General features: G+C 40.3%; 1 protein-coding gene across 1 annotated transcript in view; it reads left to right on the top strand.

Annotated features, from left to right (window-relative positions):
- The first annotated feature begins 1,600 nt into the window (after positions 1–1,600).
- The window catches only part of LOC135482155 (uncharacterized), a 34,631-nt gene continuing 11,216 nt past the window's right edge, over positions 1,601–25,015 (top strand). Inside the window, exon 1 of the mRNA XM_064762011.1 lies at positions 1,601–1,967. Coding sequence (XP_064618081.1) covers positions 1,886–1,967 — 82 coding nt within the window. The 5' untranslated portion in view covers positions 1,601–1,885. The remainder of the gene's footprint in view (positions 1,968–25,015) is intronic.

Raw genomic sequence — 25,015 nt, forward strand, 5'->3', positions numbered from 1 at the left:
ATAATGTAAAACAATATGTAATATACTGGAAATTATTTCACCGCCGTCATAGCTGTGTTTCACAAAACACAAATGGACAATCGCCGATGACGTACAATAACGGTAAACAAGTGATCTATTTTGACCACCACTTGAGGGCCATATTTGTCACCCACGTTCAGCTACCATACTTTCGCGCGTCCATTCGTCAATGGTCAATTTCACAAACAAGTTATCGGCTTTACTCGTCCACAAACATGTGACGCACAACACCGCAGGTTTTGCTGCCAATCCCTAACAGGAGCCGTAGGCAGAAGAAAGCGTGGTATGAGTCCCACTAATCAGATATGTAGAAGGGCATTACGAATTGATAGTCATTGGACCCAAAACAGCCATTAACAACAATTCTCATGGAGTGTTTGTTTTGTGTACTTGTTTCATTGTTTGTTTTACACCTTAGTCGTATTTAAGAAGGTAGCTATGATGTCAGAGTGATGAAAGTTAGTCTATGTCACTTAATGACGTTGAAGGAAACGCCGCCTGATGAATTCGAGAAGTGTTCCTTGAAATCAAGTTTTACTGCTCAAACGGCGCAACATACATTACAATACATATGTAATAGAATATTTTCTGTCTTCTGTGATCTGTAAGGCGGAAGATTACATTAGCTTCATAACACTTTTCCCCTTTTCTTTGAAGGAAGAGGGTGATCAGGGATTTGTTTTTTTTTGTGTGTTTTTTTTGGCCTGGATGTCCAGTGTAATTACCTGCGAATGCAGTATTATTTAATTCATATAAATAAATACACTGAACAAAGAATCTAATGTCCAGCATCATATTTATACCCATGGTCTAATATCTCAGTTGTTTCCAAAGTGCCCATTCACAGATGCCATGGCCAAACTCAAGTTGTACAACTTTCCAAATCAGTGTGGGTTGACTTGTTTGCCCACCCTCCCAGTAACATCTTATGTAGTGGCGCCGATGCTTATTTTAATCGCATTTAGTGTCCTGTTCTACACACCCTGTAAAACAATCCATCAAAATGTCAAATAATAATATAGCACCGTTGACCTTTGACACAGCAGCTAGAGAGATACTTGTTGACCAGAGAGCTGAATAGCACCTTGTGAGGTTTTAAGTTTGCGTATATACCTTCATAGAAAAAGATGTCTCCCAGAACCCGTACACGATTCTTCTGGGATGCCAAAGATAAGCAACGCTCCCAGGTGGCCAGAAATAATTGGGAGCCTAAAGAGTTTCCTTTATCATCTAATTCAATCGATAGCTGGAGCTTAAACGGTAAGCCAGTTTCACCAGTAGGGCCTCTCTTCTCACAGGTACGTGCGTAAGCGATCGCCAGCAGCCCTCCCGTGGCATTGATACGGCCCAGTCCTTCCGCTTGACTGCAAAGATCTCGCTCGGCAAAAACTGTCGCTTTATTAAAAGGCCTTTTCAACTAGGCATGCATACAGATCTATTGAATTAGGAAGGAATACAGTGGCCGTGGGTTGAAGTTGGTCAGGTTAAAAGCGATTCACTAATACCTGGTAAAGTTCGCCCTGCAGTAACGGTGGGCGTTCCGGCCCGGGACCGTGGATAATCTGGAATCGTGGACAGTTTGGTTTATGGAAGGAAGGCGCCGATAATTCATTCATTTTACCCCCGCATCTCGGTTATATGTAAAGGACAGTGACAGAATGCAGGCACCTAGCTCCTCAAGCCTCGCAGTGACTATGTACCGTATGACCGTTTCGTAACGTAGGTGACTCTTACCTTTTCTACGAACAGAACTTGAAGGAAACAAGAGCAAGGAGAAAACTTGAACTCACATCAACAGCACGAAGGAGATTTGGTGTTACGAATCCGTTGAGAAGGATAAACCTACAAAATTAACAATTTCAAAATGACATCTAGGAACTTTCAAAGGGTGTTGAGCCTCGCGTCCATTTTTCTGTGCCTCTATTTAATTCCACGACCCTCAGAAGGTGAGTTTTTCGTCAGTATCTCTTAAAATTTGAAAAGAATATCCCCACAGATTACATAATTTTCCATCTTTAGAACTGAGTAGTTCTCGGTATTCACATCTTACGCGTTCAGAAATGAAACAAAGTATTCTTTGCTACTGAAAAATGAGAGCTATTTGCGATAAGATTTTCCTCTGCTATACCGAAAACATGTGCGTGTTGATTTTAGGAAACCTCTTCCTTTGATATGATTCTTCTCACTATCTCATAGGATGAGTGTGATAGGGAATATTGAACTGCCGAGGGTTAAGTTTGTGTGTGAACGAGAAGCTGAAGTATCCAGAAAGGTTATTTGAAGACTGGCATTGAATTTAATATTCCTGAAGGGCGTACGAGTGATGGGCATTGTTGTATATTCTAACGGGACTAATGCTTTTAGTCTCTTTGTTGTAAAATGTGCACTGCTCTCACCTGTATCTATTAATAGATTGTCAAATCTGCAAAAATGTATCGAGATAAGTTATTTATTGATGCCCACGCGATAAATGAAATATTCAGCGCGTGCACATGGAGGTGCAATTGTTTTACGATCAGTTATTTCATTTTTAACCACGCGTCTCTTTATCGTGTGTAACTGAGACACATGTAATGGCGCCTCGGCACAAAAGGAACCTTCCACATTAACAAATGGATCTTTGACAGATTTCAGTAAATTAATAAAGAAGGTGTCGTTAGGGCAGATGCGAGCACGTTTCACATCAAAAAGATTGTGTATAATTGTCACAAAAACCTTTCCTGTAATCTGTTTTGATTGACACCGGGACATAATGTGAAAGCAATGGAAAGTCTAGTCTGTAAATAAGTAATAACAATCATACATTACACTGCCCTTGGGACGAGAAAGAACTCTGAAGCACCGCGCCATGACCGATGAAGATATTTCGATTATTGGGCTTATTGCAGAAAGGACTTAAACACAGACAGACTTTTATCTCTCTTCATTTCCTCATCAATACGCAAACCAATTTCTTTTAGAGTTCTCTGTCAGTTCGGTTCCGTTTGACGGCCTTTGACATCGCGTGACAAACCAAAGAAGATATCGTCCCCATTTACCATCGTTACGCCGCTGTGCCTAAGACAAGCTAGTAGAAAGTTAGCTAAATACGCTATCCTCAGAATATCACTATAAATGTGGCACGCTTTTATAAACACGTGAACGTTGGGGGCCATCGCAACGCGAAGACATTTATGATACACGCCATTACGAAGTCAATAATCTGAATCACCACTACCACTTTCCTAGCACTTTCATTGTGAATTTGTGACCTAATTTAGTGACACTGGGCTTACGTCCTGTGGCACAAAGCCTGTTCGAGGTTTTGCTACCTTGAACCTACACGTTTTGTATTGTAAAGGACCTAAAATTTCGCCTGAAAAGGTGAATTTATAGGGGCAAATAAATGTCATAATATATTATTTCTGGCGCTGAAACTTTTTTCAGCAGGGTAAGAAATTATCTCGAAATAAACGTCAAAGCATATCTAGAAGATCAATGGAACTCTCAGAATCAGGAAAAATGCGGAATTTGGTCTCGGTTGAAAATTGAGGTTACTTACAGTAATTCGAATTAACTCATATTTTCTGTTGTTATTTTTTCTTCCGTGAGTTTATAAAACTTTCAACGAACCCAAACACGTCGGCAAAATGATACAAATTTTATCAACTATACATCAACTATCCATCAGTCAAGCTTCAGTTAAAGAAACATTTTCTGCTCGCTTTAAGACTATGTTCCCATCCCAGCGTTCCCAGCGTTTATTTAACCACATCGGGTCACTTCATGTTATAGCTCTTAGCGTCAGCACTCAATTCCTTCTGTATCTTAGTGTATAAGATTCTTAGCGTAAAAGACCAAGACATTTCTAAAGGAATGAGACATGCCATTGAAGTGGTATCAAAGTTCTGACAGGTTGAAATGCCAGGAGTCATCGCGTTGAGACAGTTACACGGGAAACTGACTGCTAAATATCACACTGTGACTGATACAAGCTTCGGTTTAACTTGGAAACGCAGTATTTTAATATTATGTACTGTTCTTTCAGCTCTTCTGGAATGCAATCGATATTAGAGTGACATTTTAAAGAATGGATTTAACAGAGGAAAAATCCAGGGACATTGCTATATCCTTAGACAAAGTGCTTTTCGTCTGCTTGGGTGGTCTCGTAAATTGTTCTCCCTGAAAATATTCGCCTCGGCAAGAATACCTCTTGGAAAGTAATAATATCCAAATCAACTGCATTTTAAAACTCTGGGTTATTATTATTTTAGCTGATGTTTGATGACCCCTACCTCAAATTACTATGTCATTCCATATTTATTGTCCTTTGACAACAATCGTGGGTGTATTAACGACGTCTCTCTCGTTCATTGTATTCATTGCCAGTAAAATTCTATTCTGCGACGTCGACAGCCAAGCATTATTACAAATTATTTAATCTGGATTAATTGGCGGATTAATTAACTCAATATAAAACGGAATCACACCGAATGACAGCCCCCTCATAGACTGCAGAAACATGATCACAAATAGCAGTCAGTAGAGATCTTTAGATCTTAGGACTTTCCTAAGGACTTTACCAGCAACATCTAGCTGTGAAAAACGAATTGTATATCCAAAGCATCGAGAGCCAATCGAGGCCTTTGCTTTGAATCACTTTTGTAATTGCGAGGAAATTGAACAAAACGAAAGCAATGTAAGGGCGGAAGTCACGGTTCTACCACTGCAAAATGATTTCCTCAATAGCGCCAATTAGACTGCAAAAATTGGCAATAGCTGAAACGCCAAACGATACACAGTGGCAAAATTGTTAGTTTCCACTCTGACATTGTCCGCAATTTGCCTCTCAGGAAGTTCTTATTGCGTGAAAAATGATCTGATTCAAACAACCTGGTCGGCTTTATTGGCTGCAACAATGCTCCTGGGTACTTTCATGGTTGGTCCAATATTGGCGGCCGTCTGGTAAACACGAAACCAACCGATCGGCCCTAAAGCTCTGTCGCATGACTTTCAAATTAAAGATCGACGCTGGACGTCACAGTTTGGATGATGCTTTAGAGCTGACACCCTTGGGTATGTGTTAACAAGCCTTAGAGGCGATTTGCTATACACATAAAGGTACATAAACACAAGTAGTCATGTAAAGTGTAAACTTACACGCAGCGGCAAGAAGAGGACGCATACAACCCGGTCGTTATTGCATTTTCAACGCTAAGCTTTCCTAAGGGTGAGGGACAATCACTTACAAACATGTTTATCACCGAACCTTCAGCGTTATTCGATAAAGTGTGTAATAAACACTTATCGATAGGACAGCACCTAGTCACTTCCAGTCATAATCAATCCGTAAACCATGCAATCAGTCAACGACGATTTACATTTCATCAAACTGTCAGTGTTATTCCAGAAAGTGTATTTTGAAAACTTTTAGATAGAAAAGATCCTCGTCACTTTCAGTTTTCGTCATTCCATAAACCAGTCGTTCAGTAACGATTTGCATAACTGACATTTCATATCTATCTTTACCGAGACACGTTTTTCTGCGAGTAACTTCAGAACAGTAGGGGAAACTTCGTCCAATATTTTCTTTGGCGATAAATAAATTGTTTCAATTTAATTATTAAAATAATTTCTTCGATAAAACTATAAATAAATGATTGAATGTACTAAACAGGATTACATTGCATATAGCATTAATTAGGTGTGAACTATATCCTCTTTAAAAACATCACCGTAGACGTACAGAAATCGATATCAACATCGATACTTTGGCGCAGCTTAATTCCAATGGCGAGAATGGATTGTCATGCATATGGAACACGAAATCATTTATTGGTTAGGTTTCTATTGTCCACACAGCATTATAACATTAATTTTATGAGACTGTTTTTTAACAAATGTATTTTGGGGCGAAAACCCCAGAGAAAATGGACGCTTACGTTTAATACGACGAAAAATGACACCATGGAAAGTCTGGAGGGAATGCACAATACTTGATCATAATGGTTGTCCTGATGAAATTTACATGGCGACTCAGTTTTCAGAGAGAAGACCACTCTGGTTAGGGGGCTCTTGGTGTAGCGATCAACACGCTTCGTTAACGCAGGAGAATTCCACTTACGTTAGCTTTGGAATCGAACTTTGGGACATTTATTGAACACGACGACAAAGGATATGGCTATCAAAAGGTTCAAAGACGGCTTGACATGTTAAATTACAGAGTTGCATTTTCGGGATAATAAACGCAAAATATCGCCGCGCAGGCTCGGTCAATCTTATAACAATAGTGAAGACGTAATTCGTTATGAAATTGTCCCATTAAATTGCACCATAACGCTGATCACTAAAACTTGAATAAAAGGAGAGGATGAAAAACGCACAAGCGTTTAGACGAGACGAGGAGTATCAGAAAAGAACGTAATCTGATATTATGCCGCTGTATTCAGTCCGAGGCATCGATCAGAAGCGTTTATGGGACGACAAAGAAAGCAACCGTTTGGGAAACGTAAAGTCCACATAGAGGAATTAGTCTTGTCCGCTGGGCACTGTGAGGAGATGATGCCCTACCTTGAGGGGAGAACCTGATGAAGTTACTCGAATGAAGTTGCCCTGTTTGTCAAGTAGTGGAAACTTTCAGTTACGGTCTTTGCTACGAACGTATTTCATCGGTCACTGCTTATAACAGTATACAAAAAATTCTGATATATGCCAAAGGACGATTAACTGACACGACAGCTGCGAACATAGTAGTGAGCAATTCCCGTCTAAGCAAGTCGGTCCCAAGATGTGTAAAAACTCTCCTTGGTGTACTGTAGTACATGTGAAATACTTCTTTGCTGTAAGGGCACACCTATACAGAAACTCTATTGCACAAAAGAACACGAAGATGTTAATTGGACCGACTTGTTTTAAGCGGTTTATGTTCCTGACAGGTTGACAGCTTTTTCATACTCGACTAAGCAAACTATGATAGCAATGCAACATGAATATTTTTGGATACCAGAGACACTATGGAGCTAGTTAAAACATACTATATATAAGCTACTTATTGATATCATTTCGTCGGCTGTATAAACGGTTTGGGAAAATGGACGTGTCCTTTTCTAATATGTAGACACAAACTGATTAGGTAAACGACTCACGTGCGCTTTACTCCTTTTCCAGCTTTTATGAACAGATCATTAGTTTGGCCATTACGATTTCTTTAATCATCGTCAGTGATATGACTGCTTGTAATTTCGACAAGCAACGTACATATAATTTGCAGTGGTGTTCAATTTGTTGCAGACTTCTTTACAAAATACCGTCTTTAATTTATTTGCATATAAATTGTTCGTCTAATGTTTTCGTTAGCATCCTTTGTAGAGATAAGACAATTTAGTTAAAAACCTTTCCTTTCTTTTGGAAAAGGCTAGTTCCACTTGCATGAATCTGAATATGCCGTTGACTGACATATACATATCGTCAATTTTTTGTTGGATTCGATAACAACAATAGAGCGGGAAAGAAGATACCATTTTCTACGCTTCAGCAAGGCAACATGATTGTTTTCCATAACGATCATTCAGAACATTGATCAAAATGGCTGGGTACTGGTCCGCCAATATGACGTCAATTATCAGTTGCCAATTGACAGAGACCGTTTTCTGCCAAGGTCAGACGAGGTCAAACTGTCTGCTGATTACAAGTGTTTATTTCGTCTTGGAGCTTTCGGCGTCAAGATATTCATAGGAGTTCCTTCCTATACGAGCCGTCACCTTTTTCTCCTGGACGGTGTCGTGCGGACTGCAGTTAAACCCTTGGCTGTCTGGTTGAAGTCTTTGTCACCCAGCAGCGGTGAGCAGCCATCAGGGGCTAGCCAAGTGACTGCCTCGCATAGCACTCAACACATTCATCATTTATGAGATCCAAATGGGATGATTACTGAGAATTAGTGACCAGTGGCGAAGCAATCCATTACTTAAGCCCGTGTGAGCTTTCTTATTTCTCGTACATCTCAAAACTCGTTTTGCTGACATGCATCTCTCCAGGGAAGCAGCCATCAGGGCTTCATTATCAGGCACTAACACCATATTCGGAGGAATCATGAGGTCTCAGCCCTACATCCCATAAGCTGCCACATGGGGAGAGAGTTTTGTTAAAACTTAATATATTGGCTACATTAAAATAATATATGTGGTCTGTTCTAATGTCAGCTCGACCCTTTAGATGACCTATCGTTCGTGAGGAACTGGACATTGCCAAGGTTAAGGGAAAACAATAAACTTCTTATCAAATTACATGGTGTTGTCAAAGTGCATCAAAACAATGGATCACTCTAAAAACGCTGGTGCCTGAAATACGTGCGTTTCAACACATCGCTCTATGAAAAAAACAGATGAATAGAGACAAGTCAATACTAGTATTTTATTTCTTGTATAAAATTGGCTAAACAAGTAACGAAGGGAGTATCTGAGAAAAGAGCTAAAAAGTCAATCAAAATTTTTGTAAAATTAAAATTGAGCCGTATATTAGTAGTTGTAAGTGTTGTTGCAAGAATGCCTTGGATCTGGTTCTATAAAGTTATTTGTCAATAACAAAAATGTTACGTAGCTCATCTGACTAAAGTGTCAAGGCTTTTTTGACTTTTACTTTAAACTAAGGTGATGTAAGGGACGTGTAAATTTTGCTCGCCTGCTTTTTCTGTTTCATTTTCTCTATTTTAGACTGTTACGCAACATTTGAAATCAGTCGTCTTTTTGGCGAAATTTAATGGAATTTTTGACCAAACTGAGTTCTTTTTAAGGACATCCGTACTTAAAACGCCACTCTTCGAGTTAATTCTGTACAACTTTTATCAGCTTAAGGCATTTTTCTCTAAACAGCAAGCGCAAATCTCTTTTGAATGTTTGAAAGAAATTTGTGAACTTCACGTTTGGATAAGGAAGAATTTCAGACCCTGATCTTATTCGATGTAGGCCTTAAAACATGTTATATAATTCCTGCTTGTGAGGTTTGCGGATAACCCTAATTTTCACAAATATTATTTTATCCTGGTTCTCACATGTATCCGCTGAAAACAGGAGTCAATTTCAAAGTTTACATTCAAAGATCTCTCTCTTCCCGGGATACTCCTGACTTAACATAGGAATTTAGCGTCATTAAATGGTGAAGAAAATGCATTAAATGTTTTTATTATAACATATACGCTTTTCAGTGTACAATTTTGGCTTGCCCAGCTGGTATATCAAACCTGAGACGACAGGCCCATCTCACACAATTCGAGTTGATGATCAAAGTGGACCACACACTCTTTTGACAATCTTTACATAACTTACAAGTTAACCAAGTCTTGTCATGAGCGTTGGAATGTATTGTTTCTGTCTTCAGGTGCAAAGCTCGTAGACGACATTCCGACAACAGCACTTTAGGGACATGTGCAGCTCAATTTAGATTGTGGCTTTTGTATATTATCCGATCGACACGAACCTGTTTCGAACTCTCACGCAGGCGTAAGCCTTTTAATTTAGGTGCAGTTTCGCACATCGGCGCAAAGCCTTTTCATGACAAACGGACAAGTGTTTTAACGATTTGGAAGGCATTTCCTTACAGCTGTTGTTTGAGTAATGGTTCCTGAGTTGTGAAAACTCGTTCCAAAGTTGTATCATGATCTTTGGTGGGAATTGTGGAGGAGAGGATTACGGTCTCTAACCACAGACAACTCTACGCTCACGATCGACATCTCTTACGGCCTTTATTACGATTATAAAAAATGCATGCCATCCGCTGCTAGTGCTGAATTCGCATGAACAGCCAGACCTAGATGAGATTGCCACTATGGCTGCTTTGATGGCGATTGCTTTGATCCCGAACTTTGATCCGTCAGCGATTGTTTGCACAGTGGCTCACCGTTGCCTCTATACAGCCTGGGAACGTGCGAAAGTGTTCGTTACGGCTTTCATCAAACATCTCCCTGTCGGCTCTCAGACCCGGGGGTATATATTATTCAAGATTTTCGTACTTTACTGTTCTGTGTTTTCCAAAAAACTCTAGTCTAAAGAAGCCAACTAACTATTGGAATATATAATGACTTTCCGATTTTCTGAATGATCGCGGTGTTGACACGTTGCTTTTAAAGAGTTTCGGCAACGTGACTTAACTTAAGCAGCAGTAATTGATTATCTCCTGCTGAAACTAGTCCAGAACTACGTTAGGCGACCACGGCTAATTTATAACTGTGATAGTGATCTAGGTGAAGACCTAAGGCCAGTGTCACACGTGCCCTATCAGTGCTATACTATAACCTCCAAGATCTCCATGTGATACCGTTGACATCTATCAGTACCTAACCTACGATCTGCTTTCTCTGCGTTACCCTTTCTTCCTCATGTTTTATGTGCCCTGCCAAGAGATCGATATTTATAGATACACCATTGCTTCTCGAAAGCAACCATTCGGTATTTTATCCAAGTTATAGTTTTCACTGGTATCAAGAATATTCAGTGTTTGTAACCATATAACTTCAGTAGACTATAGTTATAGATAATGGTGATTGCACTAATGGAATATAAAAGATTTCTGTATAATAGCTATTAACTGCTTTGAGATTTGATTTTAATTTGCCCTGCTTTCGTCTTCGTCTGTTAGCTTTGGTGGAGAATTGTGGATTTAAGCGAAGGAATGCATGGCGTTGACAATATACGTAAAAAAACCCAAAGTACCAGTTGTTGCTACGATCCTGACGACCATATTCATAAGGTACTCGGAAGCTCCTGACAGGTTGTGAAGAATGTAATTTAGGCCTCAATAAAAGAATTTGCCTCCCCACCGTCACGCCCAGCACGATATCTTCGCCAAACTAGATCGCGTGCTAGTTGTGTCTTTCACTACCATCTTGTCAAAAGCCGCTGTAGACTGTCACTACTACTATCGTGCATGTATGGCAAGCTTAACTTGCATTCCCCTTGCAGTCAGGACAAGCACAAGTTATACGGAAAACCATGGGCTCGTACATGTGTATATAACGTCAGACCCTTATTAATTCTCCATAAGCGACAATATTAAAGTTTAGTGCGGTAACACAGTCCCAATTTGTTACCCAGTCTGTGAAAAGGTAACCATAAAAATCTTGACATAGGTTTACCGTCAAAATTTGAACCTTTCTATGCCAGAAGCTGGTAGCAGCCAAGGGAACGCTACTCGCAGCCTCAACACCACCTGACACATTGTATCCTCTCGCGAACTCATACCTGCTCAAAGTTTAGACAAGTTCCAATTTTTTGACACCAATCATTCAACTGTACATCAAAAATGGCTGACTGGTAGCGAGAAAAGACTGCACACCCTAAGATACACAGCACTGCATTCTCATGTCGAAAAAAAAAATTGCTAATAGGAATTTCCATGTAAAGATGTTAACGCAACTTTATCTTAGTAACAAGATAAATAACATAGAGAGAATGTAACACCACCACCCACTCTTATATATGATATAGTACAATGACAGTATAATGTAACTGGGTGGGGTATCATGTCTGGTGTCTTCGGAATAATCTTTCCGCGACGACAGCACCTTGGCGCCATAGACTCGGAATGCCGCGGGAATACACAGTATATGTACACGCATCTAATGACTCCTCATCGTCATATGACTGGAAAATTGTTAAGTACTTCCTTAATTCATTCATTTAAAGTCATTCAGCTCTTTAGAATAACTAATGACACCGTATTATAGCAGGGGGCGGAGGTTTGGAGAGAGGGGAACACTGTGCTCAGGAGAATATAAGTAATTCGGTGAATAGAGCTCAGGACAGTTATGCGCAGCAATTTACAAGGTTCTACAATGTTCAACTTGCCCTAAACTCGCTCTTCTCGCCAGCACCTCACTTAATAACATCGTCAATTCGTAACATATTAATAGTAACCCGAGTTGACATGTCTTTGCGCGTTTGGCCAAGTCGAGTATTATTTTATTCTTGGTAAGACACGATTTGCGATTGAATCTAGGACAGGGTCAGGCGAGACAGATAGGTCAGGGTCAGGCGAGACAGATAGGTCAGGGTCAGGCGAGACAGATTTGTCATGTTGTCTTTATATGGCTGTTAATAATGTTGTCTTCGTTAGTGTTACAGTCACTAAATAGCCCTAAATATCCCGTCTTTAATTAGTTAAGCTAGCGTTGTCCAACATAACGTTTCAAAACCCTGAATTTTCCTTCTTAACTGTTCATGACTTCGGCACAGTCATGAGCCACTTTGCAAAGACTGACAGACACCATAGTTACTGACAATGATCGGAATTCAAACAACAATGTATTAGAAAATGCTTGTTGTGGCAAATATGGGGTATATAGAATAAATTTATTCCACATTAGACAAAGAAAAAGTGTTAGAACCGTAAATAATTCCATGCACATCGACGTGTCAAAGGTTATCGGGGTGACGTTCATTTTGAGGTATTTTGAGACAGGCATTACAAAAATCAGTGGCGAAACAACAACACAGCCTACATTGATTGTTCGATCCATACTCTTTACATCACATGCGCCTTTCGCTATGTTCACTGTATATCCCGGCCACCGCTAGCAAACTTTGTGCAGAAATCTAGAACAACGCGGAGATCACTGGGGTCACGATGACGATGCAGGATGCGATGTCAGGAAACCCCAAAACTCGGTCTCATTCTTTCTAATTATACTTTATACACTTGAAATATTTTTATATAAAACCATGCATATCGTGATTCTAACCAGCCCCTGAAATTGTTGATCGTTGATCAAATAGTTCCACCAGTGAAACCAGCTGTGAGGCAAAGCTTACAGAAGCCTACGTGACAGAGGTCCAAAGGTCAAGCTTGTTTAGTGGTGGCAGTGGTGTAAAGCGAGAGTAGAGACTGACACTTGTACTGTAAAGACTATATGTTCGACCGCTTTGGCTATCATCTGTATTGCCTGAGAGCACAGTGACTTTCCGCCGCCTATTCATGTCGATAAAAGCACGTCAGCACCGTTGAAAGCACTGGTTATTGCTGCTGTAGTGTTGTGTCAAGGAATGAACTTGATCCAAACCTACATGTATTTGTTTGAAAACTTACAAGGAATTGGCGGAAGTGCGCGGGCCACAATAACATAGGTAGAGGTTGATTATGAATCCTATATCCTATGTATCGACCTTGCTGACCGGAATGACGTAGCCAAGTCCTCATGACATCCAGCCATTCTAAAAAAAAAAAAAAAAAAAATACGAAAAAACATTTATTTGTAAATTTACGGACTGATGAATCGTTCAACTGGAAACTAATCTATTAATCAATCCCTCATCAAAAGAAGCCAGCATACACATGGAAAATGTTGGTTCAGTCTCATTTTGGTGAAAACTATTTTGACCAGTGGAGTATTTACGTGCCGAGTGGCATGTGGTCACACCTTGTCTGACTGGTACGTTGTTCTCTGGCTAAGTAGCTTAAGTGGACAACAAGCAGGCCCGACTTTTTCTCGTTTTCAGCCGCTACCACCCCCCCCCCCCTCCCCCCTTAACAGATTACTTATCGATATTCACCCCGCTGATATTCCGGATTGAGACATCTTCTCTCCCCAGGCCACAATAAGCAGCTAGTTGGTATTAATTAAATCGCATCTGGTGGCCCCACACTACTTCCTATGAGGAAGGATAAATTGTTCAGACCTTGCGAACACTTTTTATCCTGGGTTCGTATCCGACATGCTGAGAACATGGCTATAACACGCCAGATTAGATACTGAAGGCAAAGCCTTTGCTTCGTCCTCGTCACTTGGAAACTTGGCCACAAGCGCAATTTGTGACAAGGCAGAAACTATTGCCGTGGAGCTTTCTTCGTCGTCCCTGGAATCAGGGCGCACTTTAGTCTGGAAGCATGCGGCTTCTTCTTCCTGATAAGTTGTGTGTGCTGGAAGACAGTAACAAAATTTTTTACAATTCGCAGAAAATATTTTTTTTGTATTAAAAATTTTCAAATGTAACACCTGGATACGGAATGGAATCGGATTTTGCGCGACACGATCTTCCGTTGAGCAATACGCCATGGCATCATGGCACCATCGGCTGCTTCTCAGTCTTTTCACCACGAACAAACGCCTCTCCGATTTCCTAGTGAATTTTTTTTCTCCAGGATGTTTTAATTTTCGGAGTAATATGTGCATATGACTCGGCTCTTGTGACCAAGGAGTGAAAAGCTTTGCACTGGAGAGTAAGAAAACGTCCGTTATTGGATGAAGTTCGGTGGCTACCCGCAGGGCTTTATGGGTTTCATATAATTTAGTTTCGCTAAAAGCAAAAACGCGGGCTTATCAAAAGAGCGATGCTGTGTCTCTGCTTAGAAATCACGTGGGGCTATGAGACGATGAGGCGACAGGATCAGTTTTCCACGGATCATCACACCCTAGAGCTCATGTCAGCCTTCATATCGAGCTGACCACAAACAGGTCAGCACAATATTGACCTGTCATTGTTTTATAGTCAGGCTACGCCGTTAAAATACAGTAATGGCATGGAAGAAAGTGTGTTAAGTATGAACATCACTTCGTGGCATTTCATCTCTTCTTTTGTGCATTTAATTCAGGATGATTGATCAAGATTTCTTTGAACTTTTTGTTCTTCCCAGGTGTGTCTTTACCCGCAGATACATCATCAATCAAAGATGCATTCCCAAAGTTAGATTGCATTTTTATGAAGATTTTGTGATTTACTGCCGCGCGCTTCATTGGGAAAATATCAAAATGCTATTTTCCGCCCTAAAATATCTTACTTTGTCTTGAAATCATTTTTGTCCAGTTCTTGACGCCCGTCATTCTTTACATTCCGTACGTCAAACTAACAATTCGTCATTTTATGCCATATCCCTTTAGTATGAATGAAACGACGAAATTTTACAAGCTTAAGATATTCTAAGTACATGTTGAACATAGCTTGTAATTTAATAACATAGCCCATGATGGCTGGGTAGACTTCTAATTACATTTGATAAAGAAACCTTGAGTAAGGAAAAAGGCCTGGTGTATTTCCCTGCCAAGGAGGTATAAATATGGCTGCATTCACTGATAATCCGATAGACAACAATCGAAACTACTTCTTCCCGCATCGTCCCCTCAAAATCTTTGCTCTTTTGAAGCTGGTTCTTGATGAAGACCTTCTAGTATAACCGATATGTGCTCAGAAAGACATCAGTCATGTGTATTGTGCCCGGTTTTATTCCTGGGTACACCAAAACGATAACGATTTTCCTTTAACTTTAGGGTTTTCAATAATCCCCAAACCCCGTTCTACGTCTTCCGGGATATGCCTCCAGCTAAAAGTCGCTCCACGACTCTTCAAACCCTCAGTAAAATCGATTTTAATTTGATGTTCTCTTCGTGTGACATCCACCGAACGGTGCTACCTTCCATTTGACGAGTTGCATCACACCAGGAAGGCGCTGCTTTCAAGTGCTCGACTTACAACTCAGCAATGAGCGCAGACATGGAAGGAAATACATAAAGAATCCTTGGCCTGAGGGCCCTGTCCAGTTTTCTTCAAATTCTTTTCCAGTTATTTGACACGTACATAATAAACGTCTATTAATCTATCAATCATTTCAGGAAATGTAACAAATTTGTGCAGGTACATTAATGTGTAGCTTGGTATATCTGCAAGCCACACATTAATGCTACACATAAACGCTACACATAAACGCTACACATTTGCTTTCTGAGAATAGTACTGCAACGTTGACGCTTGTTTCAACAGTTTTGACAAAAGTTTTATATGGACACGTCGATTCACCATTACCGCTTGAGGTATAGATGCTAAAATAACGAGTAAAAATGAGTTAAATGTGCAAAATGGACGCACAGTACGATTGTAACTTCTACTATTATTATTACTACTGCTACTGTGACTGCTGAATGTACTATTTTTATCGCTACTATTACTACCATAAGTACTATTACTACCATAAGTACTATTACTTATACTGCCATTTGTACTATTACTGCTAATACCATCACTTTTAGTAATAACTGATATCGCTGCTACTATTACTACTTCTTCTACAACTACGAACCTCGAATTTTATGTCAATGTCCTTTGATATTCAGAAGCCATGATCATGAAATTGGCCAGAAAAATAGCATTATTATTATTCCTGATTTCCTTCTATCCCTTTATAGAAATAGAAAACCACAGTGGTTAAACGTAGACGATTATAGCTGCTAAGCTAAGAGATAGGCGTGTATCTGGAAGCTCAGGTGTTTTATCTCTACTCTAAGGTCAAATGACATAGTGGTTCTTAAGAGCATCCTGGAAGCAGATGATGACGGTCTTCCGTCTGAATCTGTCGCCTCTTGTGGTTGAGATAGAGGAGTTCACCGGTACTAATATCTGAGCTTCTCGTCAGGTTTCTAGCTACCTCCGGTCATCAGCTGGTTTATGGGCTAATCAGACTTCAAGCAGATAATGCGAGAATTGCATCCAACTACGAGTAAACAAAATTAATCTCTGTGATAAACAGCGATGTGTAATTTCCGGAAATTTGGAAGTGCTCTTGAAGTTTGTGAAAAAGGCCTGGTGTATTTCCTGGTGCAGAAGCTCATTTGGAAACTTAGACCACACAGAAATGAAATGTTAGTGATTATGAGCTAACCGGCTTCAAAATACATAGTCCATCACAACATGGAAGTATGTCTTTCATTCTTACACTCGTAGATAACAATGGACAACGACTTAATGCATCCCCTGCACTGTCACGCGGTTTCGCCATGCACCTCACATAGTTAGTAGTGCAATACCAAGCACAGCATTGGTAATAACAGCTGGGTATTTAGCTCGGTGACGATGTCAGATTTATTCGCAAATGAAGAGGTGAAGTTTTGTATGTTAATATGTTAACAGCAACAATAAATATGTGCGTGTTATGTTAGTGTCAGTTGTATGAATGTGCGTGTTATGTTAGTGTCAGTTGTATGCATGTGCGTGTTATGTTAGTGTCAGTTGTATGCATGTGCGAGATATGTTGGCATCACCTGAATATATGCATCAACTGAATGTATGTACATAGCCTACCCTGTTGACATCAACAATACGTAGGTATATGTTATGTTATCGGTGTATATGTGCGTGCCAATTTACCACTTATGTGCACGTTATGTTTACATGAGATGTATGTATGCGTTTATGTGAATATTACGTGTATTCATGTAGATGTTATGTTAATGTCAACTGCACGCATGCGCGTGTTATTTCAACATCAGTTACATGTACGTGTGCGTTATATTGACATCAGTTTTATGAAAGTACGTGTTGTATTGACGTCAGCAGCATGTATGTGCGTGTATATTGACATTGCCATTCAAACATCATTTTCAATATTGTATTCAAAACGACTGCTTAATGACATGTGAGCTTTTCCCTGGACTTCAGGGTCTATTTTGATGGAGGTGGTGTGAAATAGCCCGAATACCGTCTGTTAAGGCAGGGTATGACAGGCACGATGACCAAATGGTATTTGTCCTTCAAATCTGTTAGCCAGCCTAGCGTGACACCGTGTCAATACGGTCTTGTACCGCAATTCCCTTAGCCTTCCGGACAATTAGACGTGGAGAGTTTGGCATATCGATCTATTGATGGATTATTTGCCACCGAGAGTATTGCCCTAATTCGACATGTGTTTGTCCTCGCTGACAACATATTCACCAACAACATACAAAGCGATGTTGGTATGATAACTGTTATGGTCATTGTTTTCTGGCAGAAGACAAAGTGCTGGACATTAACGCCGCTTCAGTGAGCCTCGTTTGAACAATACACACAAAGTGCTTACGGACTCTCCGATAGAGGTCGAAGGATCCATGACAAATGATGGATCCGATGGTATAAGCCTTAAAATGACAGTATCGAGTAATGCCATTTTATTCATAGTCTTAGTTTATGGAGTTGTGAGCTACGATTTATTTATTTATTTATTTATTTATTTATTTGATTGGTGTTTTTACGCCGTACTCAAGAATAACTCACTTATACGACGGCGGGCAGCATTATGGTGAATGGAAACCGGGCAGAGCCCGGGGGATATCCAAGACCATCCGCAGGTTGCTGTCAGACCTCCCCACGTACGGCCGGAGAGGAAGCCAGCATGAGCTGGACTTGAACTCACAGCGACCGCATTGGTGAGAGGCTCCTGGGTCATTACGCTGCGCTAGCGCGCTAACAAACTGAGCCGCGGAGGCCCGATAGTTTCAACTTACAATAACAAGTTACAATCGGGTCGACCCTGATGAAAATATTGATAATCGCGCCAAAATTAAGGTAAATACAAATATATGCCTTGGGTATACTTTTAGATAATACTTTTGAACTCGATTTGCAAAGATGGGCAATGTATTTGTCTCATGAAGATGTTAGGAGCATTCTGACATGTGTTGTTGTTGCTTGTTGTTGAATCATTATGATGTAGATCTCTTTTGAAAATGAAGGCAAGAAAAGTTATTGACCAATACATTGTCCATTTACACATGCCACATTTATGTATGAGTCAAATTTAACCTAAGATCCCTAGTGTAACTTCAAAAGTGTACAATCGCCTTACAATTCCTTTGTGCATGCGTACGGTCTACAATCGATTGAAGCTATAATCTGTTTGCACACGCAAGTCCTGAGCGTGTATTATAAAATTATAAAAGGGTGGTTCAGGTCGTCGTTATCAGTTGTAAAAATTTATATCTAAATAATGAAGCTAAGTATTGCAAAAAAAAAAAAAGAAAAAAAAAACACGCTGTGCATGCTGAACTTGGTTTCTACTTATTTTCCCCCACATCCTCTTAATTGCTGCCATCATAAGGCCATTGTTTTGGTGAGATTTTGTTGTTGCAGTACGGTCTTCAGTGAAGCAAATGTTCTCTCAGTGAACTTAGACGTCGTTAATGATCGATATATTTATTTATTTATTTGATTGGTGTTTTACGCCGTACTCAAGAATATTTCACTTATACGACGGCGGCCAGCATTATGGTGGGAGGAAACCGGGCAGAGCCCGGGAGAAACCCACGACCATCCGCAGGTTGAAGACAGACCTTCCCACGTACGGCCAGAGAGGAAGCAAGCATGATGATCGATAGAGGAATGTCACAGAGAACAGGAAATTATCGATGTTAATGAAGATTATGAGAACAGCCCGAAATATATCTTCAGTCACACATATATACAGTGGTTGTGGCGAGGTAAGTTCGTTTCTACTGCCCCCTGCTCTGTATCGTTCACCCATAATAAGTATAATCGTGAATATACAGACCAAAAATCACTGTAACATGTGGTAAAAAAAGAGTAATACAGAGACGATGTACCGAAGCAAAGGAGAAACCTTAATCGGGGTAAGAAGTTATGAGGAGAACTAGAGTGTTGTAGATAAAAAAACACACGACTTTGGCCGATATAAATACTCATATTATGACGATTCCTACATATAATATATGGGGCCTCCGTGGCTCAGTTATAGTTAGCGCGCTAGCGCAGCGTAATGACCCAGGTGCCTCTCACCCATGCTTTCGCTGTGAGCTCAAGGCAAGCTCATACTGGTTTCCTCTCCGGCCGTGCTTGGGAAGGTCCTGCAGGAACCTGCGGATGGTCATGGGTTTCCCCCCGTGCTCTGCCCGGTTTCTTCCCACCATAATTCTGGCCACCGTCGTATAGGTGAAATTCTTGAGTACGGCGTAAAACACCAATCGAATGAATAAAAAAATAAATAAACATATAATATAAAAGAGTGAGTGAGTGAGTGCTTAAGGTTTAACGTCATACTTAACAATTTTTCAGTCATATGACGACGACTCATTAGAGTGCATGTAATGTGCCTCCTTGTTGCAGGACGGATTTCCACCGCTCTTTTATCTAGTGCTGCTTCATTGAGCCGCCCTGCCCGAGCCATTAAACGGGTCAACCAGTCGTTGCACTATCCCCTAAGAAGCTGCAACATCCTCTTTTAAAGTCATAGGTGTGACGCGACCCAGGATTGACCCTAGATCTACCGCTCCCGAACCGGATGCTCTACCAACTGAGCTATCGGGGCCGGTCTAATAGAAACCTGTACCGAATACATGGTGGGGGGGGGGGGGGGGGGAGGAAAATCCACGCCGCGTATACAAGAAGGGTTAATTCATCATTCTCATTCAGCTAGACTGAACATTCGTTCTTAAAATTTTTTTGTCAGATAAAACTGTGTACTTATGACACACTCTATTTGAGATTTACACAGCATGAAGGTTTAGAGTAGTATTCAGTAAAACGATTAATGATTACATGACATTGCATTTCTGAGACTCGAAACTGCTGACACATTGTTTCATCGTTGACTCCATTCTTCTGATCTGCAATCCCGCTAGTCTATCGCTTTGCCGTTATGGCGCGGTGCCTATCTGCAACTACCCATTATGTGCGGACAGCGCTGATGCAGGATCTTCCCGGCAGTTCATCTCAACTAAACGGATATGTAATAGAACTAAGCGCTACATTGGCCGGGCCAATAATCTACCAGCAAGCCATAACAAAATAGCACAATGTTTTCTTCAGCTGACAAAAACAATTTCACCATCACCGAATGCTTCCCTGCTGAGCCCTTTTTGATAACTCTAATTACTGCGCGGAAAGTCCAAGCTCTAGCTGGGTTACTTTCATCGAGTTCAGAATTAAACAGTGACTATGGATTGTAGCTTCACAGCGTTAACTCGCTGTAATCCTCTCTACGGAGCCCTAATACTCAAAAGACATTATGGGTTTAGCTGTGCAGGACTTTTTAAGGGGATTTCCAGGGATTCCCTTACCCCCCGATCCGATGCCAACGTATTTCGTGAGCCAGAAATAACGGTCATCTATTCCTTTGAATTTCTGCTTTGAAATTCTGTCTGCCTTACGGTCGACTAGTCGCCTTTTCTGTTAACTGGACAATGGATTCCTCGACCCAAGCGTAACCAGATCTTTTGCTATTTTGTCATGGAGCCCAGAGATTTCTGTCACATATATCAGGACTTGGCTTCAAAGGGGTTAAATCTGCATTATCAAATCTACCCTGAGATAAGCGGGAAATGAAAAAAAGGCTAGCATCTTATCCACGACGGACATACGTGCGTATGTCCAGAACAAACCCTCAATGCTGCTTTAATGTTTAATTTACCTCACTTTATCTTTAAAAGCCGTAATTTTTCAGCCTTTGATTGTCCAAGCGCTACTAAAAGGAACCACTCGTTAATACAGATAAGTAGAGCACGCCGTGCCTAGTAAACTAGGTGATTGGATAAGTAAGTCGTTTGCTGACCGTATGTAGCAGTGCATGGTCTAAGGGAGAAGTATTCGTTTGAATTATTGCTAAATGTATAGCATATGAGATTTCCTCAGAAGTTAACATGGAAAATACCATCAAAATGCCTTTTCCATAAATTATCAATTTTATTGCTGAATGCTGATTGAATAACTCAATGAAAAATTACTACAAACACTGGGAAATTCACCTGTTTCAATGTAATCCGGATATAACTGATGGCTGACTTATGAAACAAGACTATACTACCAAAGAAAAGTCATAGAAATTTTAAATGTAAATTTTCCTTAAATCCATTGTTTAGACTTACAGAGGTAAAGCTCGACATGAAGTTTCATCAAAGTTGTCTAGTTCGATACAAAGGTGAAAAAAATGGAGATGTTTTGATAATCAATATATCCTTCACGGCAATAAGAGATCTGATAGAAAGTCTAAATGTTCATAAATGTTGATTAGTACACTCTCTCTTTTTGCTGGACAATAAATAGTTCTTGATAATAAATGGTCGACGATTTCACGTGGCCTTTTGAGCAATCCTGGAACATCAAACGTCATCCACAAAATTGGCGCTCATATATGTATGTATATCAAAAGTAAGAAAGTTTGTAACTTGCCAGAAGTTGGTGGTTTATCCAGGTCTGAACTGACGATCTATACAGTGTTCGACTAAAGGCTAATGTTATGTTTACTGGAGGTAGTGGGGCTTCATATTATTAATCAATCCATAGAAAACAGAAGAAATGGGAAGAAAAATAATTACCCGTACTACCCGAATAATTGAGTTGATGAGAAAAATCCCCGCTGTCCCAGTCCCCGTTGTCCTACTGCATGAATTGGGATTGTAATGCCATCTATAACAGTAATGAACTGCTAAACATATGAATTAAGTCAAAAAGAAAGGAGGCGAATGTTGGAAGCAATTAATGCTGCAAAATGTACCGCTGCCTCAAAGGACTCAAGGGTGAAGTAAGGATCGAGGGAGTTAGGCAGGTACTTAATGTCAACGGTAGGCTGCCTGGCGCCAATGTTGTCCACTGTGTAAAATGTGCCAGGCGATCTTCTTCTAAATTAAAACAAAGGTGGTGCTGTGGCAATGACCACTGATAAGAGTGGTCAAGAGAACTGCAACACGGTAGAAACATGATCTTAGAAACATGAACTTGTCTGGTTTTGTTAGTTCCGTCCGTGCAAGCGAAAAAAACAGTATACTGTTACTGTTAATCATTGATTCCCTTATTGTCTTGATCGTTGCTTTACACCATGATCAAGGACTGTAACAGGTCATGTATATAGGCCTACATGGCAGTCAGGTGTATGAGAGGAGAAACCAGAGTGTCCTAGATAACCCACTGATCTTTTGCTAGTTTCTCACGAACTTCCTCGGCGTATTTTGGAGGAATACAAGCGTGTTTCAAAAAAGGTAACACCTCGTGTGCCACCGTAGGTACCACGATCATCTGAACAAACCCCCCACAGCTTGGTTAGCGTGCTAGCACAGCGTAATGACCCAGGAGTCTCTCACCAATGTGGTCGCTGTGAGTTCAAGTCCAGCTCATGCTGGCTTCCTCTCCGGCCGTGATTGGGAAGGTCTTGCAGCAACCTGCGGATGGTCGTGGGTTTCCCCCGGGCTCTGCCCGGTTTCCTCCCACCATAATGCTGGCCGCCGTCGTAGAAGTGAAATATTCTTGAGTACGGCGTTAATCACCAATCGAACAAATAAATAAATAAATAAATAAATAATTTGGTTAGCCCCTAGATACTCGCTGATGATTAAACAGACTATATTCAATAGTTTTGGCTACAAATCAATCAACCCAAATCCATTCGAATTTGCTATTTTTATAAAATAGTTCAATTAATTGCTTTTCACAAAATATCAGCATCATCAGTCTATGTTTAACCGTTAAAATCGATAATATAGTTCTCAAAACATGTAACGCGGATCTCGGTATAACTTTTTCACCTTAAGAATCATTTTAACACTATATATAGTACAGATAACAATCTTATATTAACTGAAAAGCAATGATTTGAAATTTTTGGAAATAATTTGCGTAAAGACAGGATTTCATTAACGAAAATGAAATTTTGCTTCGCCAAAAATCTCGGATACAGCATCTTTAAGTGAAACACTTGATATGAATTTTGTTCACCTATTAACTTTTAGTGTATTTCAATTGGCATTTGGTGAAACCGTTTAACTAAATAGTTTGATCATAACCCGCATCCTCAAAAAGCATTGTAACAGAAACAAAACTGCACACAAGCTTTTACGTGCGGAATAAATCTTTTGAAACAATGACTGCAAATGTCATTTATTCTGTTTTTTTTTTACTTTGGTCTTAAATCCACTAGGACTTTATAAAGCTAGTCCCTCTTTCCAAAGGGAAGTCGAAAAAGTAAGACTACGCGGCTTTTTTGTATATATATCTTGACCTTAGGCCTGGCTATGTATGTTTGTCACACGAAAACAGGCTTATGGGGATGGTATATTAGTGTCTCTACCCTCTGACGCCTACATGTGCATATTCCAGAATTGCAAGTTTACACAAATGTCCCCCAGCGAGGTTTAAATCGTGTTTTACCACTTTCTAAAACCATAGGACAACATGGCAGAAACTTGGTGAAAACGCTTTTGATTCTTGATAAATGTTCGGAATAATGAACACGTTGGCTTGCGAGGCACCCATGAAAGGGACTGCGGCGTTTCACGTTTGACAATGTAGTGAGCTCACATAACACCCTTTGTGTGTTGAATTGCAATACTGGTAAAGTAGGTCGCAGAAGAGAGTCTCGATGCGAATTAATTCACAGTGGGTGTTTATCTTGAAAATTCGGCACTATTATTCCTCGGTCGACTGGTCGTTGTCGGACAAAATATTTGGTTAATTTACCTGATATGTTGTCGTCTGGTATATTTCTGGGGAGAGAAAGAGCGACGGAGGGGATTCAAAATAGGCCGATGTTATCTACAGATATCTCACAATGATTCGTCTCGGCTTAAGCCACGAAACGCTGTCGAGTCGCAATGACGAAGGAGGACTCAACGGGAGGGCTAAGGTATCTCGTTCACGTTTGCATCGGTAAAATTTCATCCATCAAATGGGCTTCATTTCCGGAGGACAAAGTTCTGAAGTTAAGAATAGTAAAATGAAAGTCTTCGCTAAAAAATGCTCTCAGTGTCACGATTGATCAAAGCCAGCAGAGGTTATTCAAAAACCCTTCTGTACTGTTCCATTACTGCAAAAAACAGTCCAATAAAACCAATATTGTCGCAGGTGAATGGTGTCAGTTGTGAAATGTCGTCCATAAACGTGGCAACTGGCATAAACCCAGCTGCTCTTTGATGCCTAACACTATCTTATTTGACCTGTCCATTAAAAAAGGAAACATTTAAATTACTGATTTGGGGAACTCATGCAAGACTCTATCTCTTGTCCCGGATCATTTCTGTCAGTCATAAATCCCGTTTGTCTGAGTTAGACATCATGAGGCACCTTCCAACCGAGCAAAACTACTCCACTGACTCGTGTTATTATCCAAACTTGTGGTTTGTTTACAGTAAGTGGCCTCCAATTATCGTAATGGTGACAAGTGATATCACTTACAGAGGCCAGACCTCTCATCCTGGGCTTTGGTTGAACCATATGTACGGCTATAAACCAGTAATAGACCACTCGTATCGCGTAGCATTTTGTAACACTTAATGACTTTTTTT

Source organism: Liolophura sinensis, chromosome 1 (genome assembly GCF_032854445.1).
Source record: "Liolophura sinensis isolate JHLJ2023 chromosome 1, CUHK_Ljap_v2, whole genome shotgun sequence".
NCBI classification, from domain to species: Eukaryota; Metazoa; Mollusca; class Polyplacophora; order Chitonida; family Chitonidae; genus Liolophura; species Liolophura sinensis.